General features: G+C 41.9%; 2 protein-coding genes across 2 annotated transcripts; both read left to right on the plus strand.

The window, feature by feature from the left end:
* The first annotated feature begins 8992 nt into the window (after positions 1 to 8992).
* On the plus strand, positions 8993 to 9367 carry LOC142174269 (uncharacterized). The gene has a single exon (XM_075240059.1). It carries the CDS (start codon positions 8993 to 8995, stop codon positions 9365 to 9367), a length of 375 nt encoding a protein of 124 aa, XP_075096160.1.
* A 1913-nt stretch (positions 9368 to 11280) lies between these two features.
* Positions 11281 to 11832, plus strand: LOC142174271 (uncharacterized). Its single transcript, XM_075240060.1, has one exon. It carries the CDS (start codon positions 11281 to 11283, stop codon positions 11830 to 11832), a length of 552 nt encoding a protein of 183 aa, XP_075096161.1.
* Positions 11833 to 12200: the final 368 nt, after the last annotated feature.

Below are 12200 nucleotides of genomic sequence, written 5' to 3' on the forward strand. Positions count from 1 at the left end.
TATGGGGGCATGATTTATCATATTTGGTAAGTGCGAATGGAGATCTTTAGAAATATAGATGTACATACAATTCTTGTAATAGAACATATACAAAAGTAAACAAAAATTAGAGTAAAATACATGCAACACAACTCTACATCTACAGGTAGGGGTAAGATGTGAACACACATCACTGTATTGGGAAAAATTGAGCTTACATATTAAAGTGGAATAAAAATAACGTGTCAAGACACGTAGACTAGTCAAAGAGTTACAGCTGGCAAAGAGACATGAGTTACAACATACGAGCAATGGCAAAGGAAGAGACACGGGCAGATATTCAAAGGACTCGGCGCCCGTGCCTATTTAAGTCATTTAGGTCCAGGAGTCACGGGGAATGAATCTAACAATATATGAGAGTACAGATACAGTATTTAATGAGAATTAAATACTGAATACGTTACAGAATCTGTATTAAATACAATAATTGTGTAACGTAGCATTCAATGTCTTTAATTACTCATAATAGCATAATTATGATAAGGGCAAAACACATATCTCCCAAATAGCTATAAAAGGGAGATAATTGATCAATTGTAGGGACATGAAATACTATTTGAATATATTGTTTTACTTGTTTCTCTTCTGGTTATATTATTGCAAGCCAAATTACTTTCTTTTATATATTCTTTTGATTATCAGTAACCCGAGTTCTTCTAAATTAAAGCTTTAACTGAAATCTCATTCTTTTGTTAAACAAATTGGTTCTGTTACCGGTAATTTGATAATCTATCCTCTTTTAGCTTAACTTTCCTTGTTGCATCAACCATGTCAAACAACAATGACAGCATTCAAGGAAACCAAGAAAACCAAAAACTTCAGGGAAATTAACAAGGTAATCAAACCCCGGTCCCTTCTCAACGAGGCTCTCCTCGACGGTCTCGTGGAGGCTCTCCTGATGGATCTCATACAAATGGAAACGCGCACTTTGAAAATGTTGAAGCTTTGCAGAAACTAATTGTTGCACAGGTCAGTAAAGCACTTGAGGCTTTTGCTAGCCAGTTACCTGTTGCACCACCCACACCCACTCCAAACAACAACACTTTGGAGAACCCTCGTTCTGGGCTTGTCAATTCAGGTAGCGGTGGAACCCCAGCGAATCACAGGAGGGAGAACCAGGTAACTTAGTCAATTCTGATTTACAAAATTTAGTACTAACATTGCAGAAACAGCTCAAGGAGAAAAGTGACCGCATAGAGCAAATACCCGGGGTGCCTCCTGTAACTAAAGGGATAGATACGGATAAATACTCCCAACAACCCTGGAAGCCAAGTGTTGCTCCCCTCCCGATTCTAAAGAAATTCAAAATGCCCGATATTCCAAAATATAATGGAACAACAGACCTACGAGACCACGTGACTGCATTCACAACAGGCGTAAAAGGCAACGATTTGACTAAGCAGGAGATTGAATCAGTATTAGTCCAAAAATTTGGTGAAACACTCACCAAGGGAGAATTAACATGGTATTCGCTTTTACCCGAAAATTTTATAAATTCTTTTGCTGAGCTTGCAGATTCTTTCATCAAAGCACACTCGGGAGCTCAAAAAGTTGAAAAAAGAATGGAAGATATTTTCAAGATCAAGGAAGGGGACTCAAAATTGCGTAGAGAGTTCGTGGACATATTCCAACATGAAAGAATGACATTACCCCGTGTACCAGATAATTGGGAAATTATACCTTTCACAAGCAATTTAAATGAAAAAAGCTCAGAAGCTACGAGGCGACTCAAAGAAAGCCTTTGTGAATTCCCAGCTACAACGTGGAATGACGTTTACAATAGGTATAGCACGAAGTTGAGGATAGAAGAAGATACTATTGAAGAAAAAGTAAGTTCGAGACTAGCGGAAACCGAAAAAAGGTCTGGTAAAAACAGGTATGAGCCATACATGGGACCTGCGGGAAACGATTCACAGTCAAAACAGGACAGTCAAAGGTATGATCACAGATCAAGGAATATTGAGTCAGGCTCTTCATCAAGATTTAGGAATGACCAAAACACCCATGAGTCACGAGATGATGATAGAAATTTGAAGGCGAGATTTGGCGGTTATAGTTTCAACGTGAGCACTTCCGAGCTCGTAGCTGTTTTGAGAAGCATGGGAGATAAGGTACGATGGCCAAAAGAGATGAGATCGAATCCAAATAGGCGCAACCCTGATCATTGGTGCGAGTTTCATAATGACCATGGGCATAAAAAGGCAGATTGTAGGTTTTTACAAAGTGAAGTTGATCATTTATTAAAACAAGGACACCTCACTGAGTTGTTCAGTGAGAAAGGTAAGCAAGCTTACATGAAAAACAGGCAGGAGCCTCCGAAGCCACCTTCTCCGAAAAGAACCATCAACGTTATAAGTGGAGGTGAAGACATCAATGGCATATCATACACCGCAGCTAACAAAATTTCCAAAGTTACAATTACCCAAGGGAAACGGGTGCGGCATGTTATAGAGGAAGAAAGCATTACATTTGATGATGCAGATGCAGATGGCGTATTAACCCCTCATAATGATGCACTGGTAATATCTCTAATTGTACATGATACTAATGTAAAATGAGTTTTGATTGATCCAGGTAGTTCCGTGAACATTATTTTGCTAAGAGTATTACGTGAGATGCAAGCAGAAGATAAAATAATACCAAAGGCACATACTCTATCTAGATTTGACAATTTTAGTGTTGTGACAAAAGGAAAGGTAACACTCACCACATTCGCAGAAGGAGTCGTCAAAGATACAAAGTTTCAAGCAGTCGATATGGAGATGGCTTACAATATGATCCTTGGGAGACCATGGATCCATGAAATAGATGTTGTTCCTTCAACCTTGCATCAAGTCATTAAATTTCCATCACTCTAGGGAGTATATCAAATTCGTGGAGATCAACATACATCTAGGAGCATCAATTCTATAGCAAATTCAAGTACGAAAAATAAAGGAAAATAGCAATCACAAAAGATAGTTGAGGGAACCACAACACAAACCTCAACTGAACAGGGACGAACAGATGTGGATTCAAGGCCTGACACCATTCAAGAACCAGAAGAAAACAAAAATATCAAAACAACAATTGAGGAATTGGAGTCTGTTGTGTTATTCGCTCAATGGCCTGATAAGAAAGTTTACGTAGGGACCAATCTTAGCCAAGGCATGAGAGGTAAGTTAATTGAATATTTAAAAACTACTGTAGACTGTTTTGCTTGGTGCCACTCTGACATAACAGGGATATCACCGGAGGTGATGACTCACAAATTAAATAAAGACCCATCATATCCTCCTGTCAAGCAAAAAAAAAAGAAAGCAAGGAACTTTCAAGAATCAGGTGATTCAAGAAGGGGTTAAAAAATTGCTAAAGATTGGATCCATCCGCGAGGTAAAGTATCCTAATTGGTTAGCCAATACTGTCATAGTTCCGAAGAAGAATGGTAAGTGGCGAGTTTGTGTAGATTACACAGACCTTAATAAAGCTTGCCCTAAAGATTCATTTCCCCAACCACATATAGATCAGCTGATTAATACAACTGCAGGGCATGAACTATTAAGCTTTTTAGATGCATATTCAGGTTATAATCAGATCAAAATGGATCCGGAAGATGAAGAAAAAACTTCATTTATAACAGATAGAGGGACTTACTGCTATAAAGTAATGCCTTTTGGTCTCAAAAATGTCGGTGCAACATATCAGAGGCTGGTTACTAAAATATTTCAAAAACATCTGGGAAAATCCATGGAGGTTTATATAGACGACATGCTCATTAAAACTCATCATTCGAGAGATCACATATCACACTTATCTGATGCTTTTCAAATTTTGCGCAAATTTAATATGAAGTTAAATCCCAAGAAATGTGCATTTGGTGTTGCATCAGGTAAGTTTTTAGGTTTTCTTGTTTCTAACCGTGGTATTGAAGTGAATCCCGCACAGATTTGGTGTTGCTTTCAAGTTGCTTAATGTTATATTCAAGACTAATAGGATGCCCGAAGAGTGAAGGTGGAGTACAATGGTCCCGTTGTATAAGATCAAAGGCGATATCCAGATCTGTAACAACTATAGGGTATTAAATTACTAAGTCATACCATGAAAGTCTGGGAGAGAGTGGTAGAAATGAGAGTGCGAAGGACGGTGTCTATTTCAGACAACCAGTTCGGGTTCATGTCGGGGCGATCTACCACAGAAGCTATCCACCTTATTAGGAGGATGGTGGAAAAATACAGGGATAAGAAGAAGGATCTCCACATGGTGTTTATCGATCTAGAGAAAGCGTACGACAGGGTTCCTAGGGAGGTCTTATGGAGATGCTTAGAGGCTAAAGGGGTCCCGGTTGCCTACATTAGGGCGATTAAGGACATGTATAATGGAGCTAAGACTCGGATTAGGACAGCAGGAGGTGATTCTGATTATTTTCCGGTTATTACGGGGTTGTACCAAGGGTCTGCGTTCAGCCCTTTCCTATTTGCCCTGGTGATGGATGCTATAACGCATCATATTCAAGGGGAGGTGCCATGGTGCATGCTATTTACTGATGACATAGTCCTAATCGACGAGACACGACGCGGCGTCAGCGAGAGGTTAGAGGTTTGGAGACATGCCCTTGAGTCCAAAGGTTTCAGGTTGAGCAGGACGAAGATGGAATACCTTGAGTGCAAATTTGGGGCAGAGCCGACGGAAGCGGGAGTGGAAGTTAGGCCTGATTCTCAAGTCATCCCTAAGAGGGGTAGTTTAAGTACCTGGGGTCGTTTATTCAGGGGACCAGGGAGATCGACGAGGATGTCACACACTGTATAGGGGTGGGGTGGATGAAGTGGAGGTTAGCGACGGGAGTCTTGTGTGACAAGAAAGTGCCACCGTTACTGAAAGGTAAATTTTATAGGGCAGTGGTTAGGCCTGTTATGTTGTATGGGACCGAGTGTTGGGCGGTGAAGATCTCACACATCCAGAGGATGAAAGTTGCAGAGATGAGGATGTTGAGGTGGATGTGCGGGCATACAAGGAAGGATAAGATTAGAAATGAAGATATTCGAGAGAAGGTGGGTGTGGCCCCCATGGAGAACAAGATGCGGGAAGCAAGACTCAGATGGTTTGGGCACATTCAGACGAGGAACACTGATGCACCGGTGAGGAGGTGTGAGCGACTGGCTGTGGTGGGTACGATGAGAGGTAGAGGGAGACCTAAGAAGTATTGGGGAGAGGTGATCAGGCAGGATATGGCGCGACTTAGGGTTACTGAGGACATGGCCCTAAATAGGAAATTATGGAGATAGAGCATTAAGGTTGTAAGTTAGTGGAAATTGTGATTTCTTTTATTTATTTATTTTCCTACAGCGCACTAGAGTGAGACTAGCCAGTTAGGAATTAGTCTTAGGATGATATTGATCAGCTACTGATAATGGGCTTTATCTGCTGTTTATTAGTATATCTTACATATTTCTAGTATTTCCTATATCTCTTATATTGCTGTTATTTTGTTATTTTATGGTATTTATGTTATGTTATGGATTTTATGGTATTTTATGTTATTTTATTATGAGTCTATTGATAGTACTAATATAGTGTCTCTTGTTGCCTTCTTAAGCCGAGGGTCTCCTGGAAACAGCCTCTCTGCCCCTCGGGGTAGAGGTAAGGTCTGCGTACATATTACCCTCCCCAGACCCCACTTGTGGGATTACACTGGGTTGTTGTTGTTGTTGTTGTTGCTTTCAAGTAAAAAAGAAGTTCAGAGATTAACTGGAAGAATTGTAGCCTTAGGAAGATTCATTTCCAAATCATCAGAAAAGTGCTTTAAATTCTTTTCAGCTCTTAAAAAGCTGGATCATTTTGAATGGAATGAAGAATGTCAGTAAGCGCTCAGAAATTTGAAAACGTACTTATCAAATCCACCATTGCTGGCAAGGGTGGTCAGGGGGTGACTTGGTGTGAGTTTGGGACTGGTTGGGGTGGGTTTCAAGTTTTGTTCGAATCTTCGATTGAAGATTCGAGAAGCTGTAGGCTGATTCGAGAAAAACGGGTAAGGGATTCGTGGAGAGGGTGGTTAGGTGCTCTAGGGGTGTTGGTTTCATGGTCATCGGCATTGTTGTCGCCGGCTTTCAGGCGAAAGGATTTCAGGGCGGCTAGGGTTTGGAGGGTTGTTTGGTTTGGTCTCTGAAGGAGACGATGAACAGGGGTATGTCTTAGGGGGTGTGTGAGGTGAGAGGTTGGGTTTATATACGGAGGGGTGGTCTAATCCTGGCCGTTGGATCAGGCACGATCAATGGCCTGGATAAGTTCAGTTAAAGGAGACGGTGTCGTTTTGGGGTAGTACTGGGGCGGGGTCGATCCGAGGGCAAGTGGGTCGGGTTGTGGGGATTGTTCTGAGGCGTTAGATCAAATGAAATGAAAGGCCTGGATCTGCCGGCTATATACGACGTCGTTTGGATATATATAGGGATTGACTGGACCGTTCGATCGAGTGAGATCAACGGCCCAGATTTTTCATGCCCAAACGGTGTCGTTCCATCCGCCCTCAAGGCTAGCTGGGTTGGACCGGGCAAGAGGGTATTTAGACTGGGTCTGAACTCTCTTTTAAAATTGGCCCAGTCCGATTTTTCTCTTGTTTTCTTCTTTTTCTTCTATTTTCTTTTTAATTCCCAAAACCAAAATTCTAAAATAAATTGTAAGGCCAAAATTATCCTACAAAATACTAATCAACCCTTAATAATAATTATCACACACAATAATATCAATTAAAAATAAAATCACACAATTTGACATTAAATGCTAAAATGCAAAGTAAATTATTTTTTTGTGATTTTTCATTTTTGTAAAACAAACTTGTTTGTTTAATTAATTCCTAAATTGTAAAATTAAATCCTAAATGCACATGCAACACATATTTTTTGTATTTTTATTAATTAAAGTAGAAATAAACATGCACAGACAAAAATACAAATAAATCACAAACAACACCAAACCATTTTATTTTGAATTTTTGGGAGTAGTTCTCATAGGGAAAAAATCACGTGCTCACATGCACAACAAAAGACTGGGGGTAAATGTCCAGCAGCTTACCATTATGGTTGGGATAGACAAGCTATAATCAGAGAAGCGATAGATAGCTTGGCAAAAGCTCAGAGAAGGATGAAGAAGTATGCTGACAAACACAGGCGTCCACTAGAGTTCAGGGTGGGTGAAAAGGTGCTGTTAAAACTTACTCCACAGATTTGGAAAAAGATTGACAGTCAGGTTAGGCACAGAGACTTGGTTTCAAGGTATGATGGTCCTTTTGAAGTTGCTGCGAAAGTTGGTGAAGTTGCTTACCGACTAATTTTGCCAGAGAGAATGAAAATACATCCAACTTTCCATGTGAGTTTTCTGAAGCCATATGTTGATGATCTCGAAGATCCGGAACGGCACAAAACAAAGAGAGCTCCTCCTGAGATGTGCACTCAGCTAGAGGAAAAGATAGAGAAAGTGCTTGACCACAAAATTCTTGGGATGCATAAGAAGAATAGGTGGACAAAATTCTTGATACAGTGGAAAGGAAAGCCCGAGGCAGATGCGACTTGGGAGAGGGGTGTTTCATTATGGCAGTATGAACATCAAGTAGAGGACTACTTGAAATCAGTCTCGACGAGGACGTCAAGTTCAACTAGTGGGGGTGGTTTGTTAGCCCCTAATGTTGAGACATGATGGATGCCGGGAAGGAACAATGTCAAGGGCTTGTACATTGCCCCTTGGCATGGTTTTTGGAAGTTTTGACAAAGCAATATATGAAGCTGGGAGTGTGTCTAAGTTGTACATGAACTTGGGCAGGTCATCTAGACAAGGTATCTTCAGTGATGGCAAGACAATCTTGGTTGTGGGCGACGGCTATGGCAGATGAAGATAAACACATGGCACTTGGCTAAGGCATGTGTACGGAACAGTGGGATGGCATGGTTGTGACGAGAATGTTGTCACAAGCGAAAATGTGCGAGGCATGGTCCGAAGACAAGGCTAGGCAGGCTGAAGGCAAAGTATGGGTAGAACTGTGAGACAAGTGTGCAAGACATGTGACAGTGGGGCAGTGCTGATGATGGCCATTTCGTGGAAGGCCCCATTGAGGGATGAGTGCTCTAGAAAATATGGCTGGGTGCTCCACTAAAGATGGTTGAGTGCTGCACTAACATGACTAAGTGCTGATAGTAATTATAGTGCTTATATGGCCCACTTGTAAAAGTTGTCCCTTTGTATTTGCCTTAGTAAGCTAGCCTTTGTAAATCTGCCAATAGCAGCCCCTATATATTTTGTCTAGTATTTCGTTGGAAGGGCATCAGATCATATGTGAGCCATCCAACAGAGAGTCCTTTGTGTATATTCTGCGAGAATAGTAAAGGTTGGGTTTTTACCCGTAATTGTGTGTGTTGCCTACGTTTCATAAAGTCTAAAATAATCCTAAGTATTACATTGTGAGGGAAAAGAGGGATGAAGTAACTTGAGTGTCAGGTTGCTACCTTATAGAGTCATTTGCGAAAAATTGACCCTGTAACAACTGGTATCATAGCCTTACTCTTAGCTCGTAATCATGGCTGGAAGATCCAATGCAGACTTACGTGATCGTGTGCAAAGGTTGGAAGCACTGATGGGTGTGACTGATGATCCTTTAGACATGGATGATCTAATTACTGAGATCCATCGTCTAAAGGATGGGATGAATCAGTTTCATGAAACTATTCATCAAACGTGTGAGGCCACAAATGAACAAGTTGAAGATCTTAAGAAGGAGAACGAAAATCTCAATGCGGAGATTACTGTCCTTAGAAGACCTTTGGCTAATCCTGTCCGAGGCGGTGAGGAACGTTCCAAAGTTAAGATCCCGGAACCAAAGGCGTTTGGTGGAGCGCGTAGTGCAAAAGAACTGGAGAATTTTTTATGGGATATGGAGCAATAGTTTATTGCTGGCAAGATCCCAAACGGTGATAAAGTGACCATTACAAGCATGTACCTCACGGGAGATGCTAAACTACGGTGGAGAACTCGCATGTTTGATGATCAAAGTGCGGGCAGGCCCAAAATTGATACATGGGAGAAACTCCGGAAGGAAATGAAGGACCAGTTCTTACCTAGCAATGCATCTTGGCTTGCTAGGGATCGCTTGAAATGCCTACGTCAAACCGGAACAGTTCGTGATTATATTAAGGAGTTCACTTCCTTAATGTTAGATATTCAAAATATGTCAGAGGAGGACAAATTACACAATTTCATTTCTGGAATGCAAGCATGGGCGCAGAATGAACTTAGGAGGCAGAATATGAAGGACCTCCCAAGTGCGATTGCTGCAGCAGACTCGTTGGTAGATTACCTCAATACCTGAAGTCTTTCTGAAGAACCCTCTACTTCAAAACCTAAGAAAAGGGTAGAGAAGAAAGGGGATTGGAAGAAAGAAGCACAAAAAGAATTCATGAAAAAGGGGAAGGCAGTGACTGGTGGGTTCGCGAGAAACAAAGGCAACGCCAACAAAAAGGGCGATGGTTGCTGGACTTGCGGAGGAGCTCACCTTGCCAAAAATTGCCCAAATCGTGAACGACTCAATGCCTTGCTTGGAGCGGAAAATGATAGGGAGGGAGAAGGTAGAGAAGGTGCTGCCTTAGTGAAACCTTTGAAATTATTGAAAATCATTGCGATGCTTAGTACTACAAGCAACAGAAACGACCCTCATTCTTTATTGATGCACATAGAAATGAAAATCGCGGATCTAAGTATGATAGCAATGGTAGATACTGGAGCTACTCACACCTTTATCTCATAGAAATTGGTGCAGAAGTACGGGTTGGCTGTGACAAAGAGTCCCTCTTACATAAAGACAGTGAATGCGAAAGCCCAAGCCATTGTGGGTATGGCTTACGACGTCCCTATGTCAGTTGGAAACTGGAAAGGGAAAGTTGATTTGATGGTGATTCCACTGGAAGACTTTGAGGTGATCCTTGGAATCGACTTTATGAAAAAGAATTGCTTTGTTCCAATGCCTCACTTGGACGGAGTAATGATTATGCATGAAATGGCTCCTGGCTTTATGAAAGCCGTTCATCCTTATGAGAGGGAAGAAGCGCATGGAAAGGTTTCATTGGTATCTGCCGCGATGGTAGAAAAGGGCCTGAGAAGAGGAGAAGAGACTTTCCTTGCTGAGATGGTCGAGGTGAATCCTGACGAGAGGATAGAGGTGCCAGACTGTATCGCTCAAATATTGAGTGATTTTGCTGATGCATTAAGCTGGAAGGAGGTATTTGCTGCTATTTATTCTGTTACACGACTTGAATCTGATTTTTTTGATAAGATCAAGTGATGTGTTGTTAATGATCCATTGTACATAAAAACAATGAATAATGTGAAGGAAGGGATGGTAAGGAGGTACTGGATCAAGGACGATCTACTCTATTTCAAAGGGGGGAGAATCGTAGTACCACTTAGCGATGGGATACGTCGTGAACTGCTGAGAGAAACTCAGGATACCCTATGGGCAGGGCATCCAGGAATTGAAAGAATGATGGCCCTACTGTCCCGACATTATTTTTGGCCCAAGATGGAACATGATGTGGAAGCCTACGTGAAGAGTTGTCTTGTGTGTCAGCTTGACAAAACTGAGCGGAAGAAGGAGGCAGGATTACTACAACCTCTGCCCATCCCAGAAGAACCATGGCAATCTGTTTCGATGGACTTTATCAGTGGATTCCCAAAGGTCAATGGATTTTCATCAATCATGGTTGTGGTTGATATATTTTCCAAGTACTTTGTTTTTATTGCTGCCCCAACAGAATATCCTTCAAAAGTTGCGGCTGAATTATTCTTCAAAAATGTGGTTAAATACTTCGGAATGCCGAAGGATGTCATTAGTTATAGGGATGCACGGTTTACAGGCCGGTTTTGGACCTATCTGTTCAACTTGATGGGTACAAACTTGAAGTTTTCAACGGCAAACCATCCCCAAACTGATGGTCAAACTGAAAGGACTAACCATCTGTTGGAAGAATACTTGAGGCACTTTGTGACTGCGAGTCAACGCAACTAGACAGATTTGCTAGATTGTGCACAATTCTCCTTTAATTTGCACAAGTCTTCAGCAACGGAGATGAATCCGTTTGTGATCGTCTTTGGGAAACAGCCTACGCAACCATTGGTGATTGCACAACAAAATACTGGGGGTAAATGTCCAGCAGCTTACCGTTATGGTTGGGATAGACAAGCTATAATCAGAGAAGCGATAGATAGCTTGGCAAAGCTCATAGAAGGATGAAGAAGTGTGCTGACAAACACAGGTGTCCACTAGAGTTCAGGGTGGGTGAAAAGGTGCTGTTAAAACTTACTCCACAGATTTGGAAAAAGATTGACAGTTGGGTTAGGCACAGAGCCTTGGTTTCAAGGTATGATGGTCCTTTTGATGTTGCTACGAAAGTTGGTGAAGTTGCTTACCGACTAATTCTGCCAGAGAGAATGAAAATACATCCAACTTTCCATGTGAGTTTTCTGAAGCCTTATGTTGATGATCCCGAAGATCCGGAACGGCACAAAACAAAGAGAGCTCCTCCTGAGATGCGCACTCAGCTAGAGGAAAAGATAGAGAAAGTGCTTGACCACAAAATTCTTGGGATGCATAAGAAGAATATGCGGACAGAATTCTTGATACAGTGGAAAGGAAAGCCCGAGGCAGATACGACTTGGGAGAGGGGTATTTCATTATGGCAGTACGAACATCAAGTAGCGGACTACTTGAAATCAGTCTCGACGAGGACGTCGAGTTCAACTAGTGGGGGTGGTTTGTTAGCCCCTAATGTTGAGACATGATGGATGCCGGGAAGGAACAATGTCAAGGGCTTGTACATTGCCCCTTGGCATGGTTTCTGGAAGTTTTGACAAAGCAATGTATAAAGCTGGGAGTGTGTCTAAGTTGTACATGAACTTGGGCAGGTCAGCTAGACAAGGTGTCTTCAGTGATGGCAAGGCAACCTTGGTTATGGGCGACGACTATGGCAGTGGAAGATAAACATATGGAACAAGGCTAAGGCATGTGTACGGAACAGTGGGACGGCATGACTGTGACGAGAATGTTGTCACAAGCGAAAATGTGCGAGGCATGGTCCGAAGACAAGGCTAGGCAGGCTGAAGGCAAAGTATGGGCTGAACTGTGAGACAAGTGTGCAAGACATGTGATA

This window comes from Nicotiana tabacum, chromosome 20 (genome assembly GCF_000715075.1).
Source record: "Nicotiana tabacum cultivar K326 chromosome 20, ASM71507v2, whole genome shotgun sequence".
Taxonomy (NCBI): Eukaryota; Viridiplantae; Streptophyta; class Magnoliopsida; order Solanales; family Solanaceae; genus Nicotiana; species Nicotiana tabacum.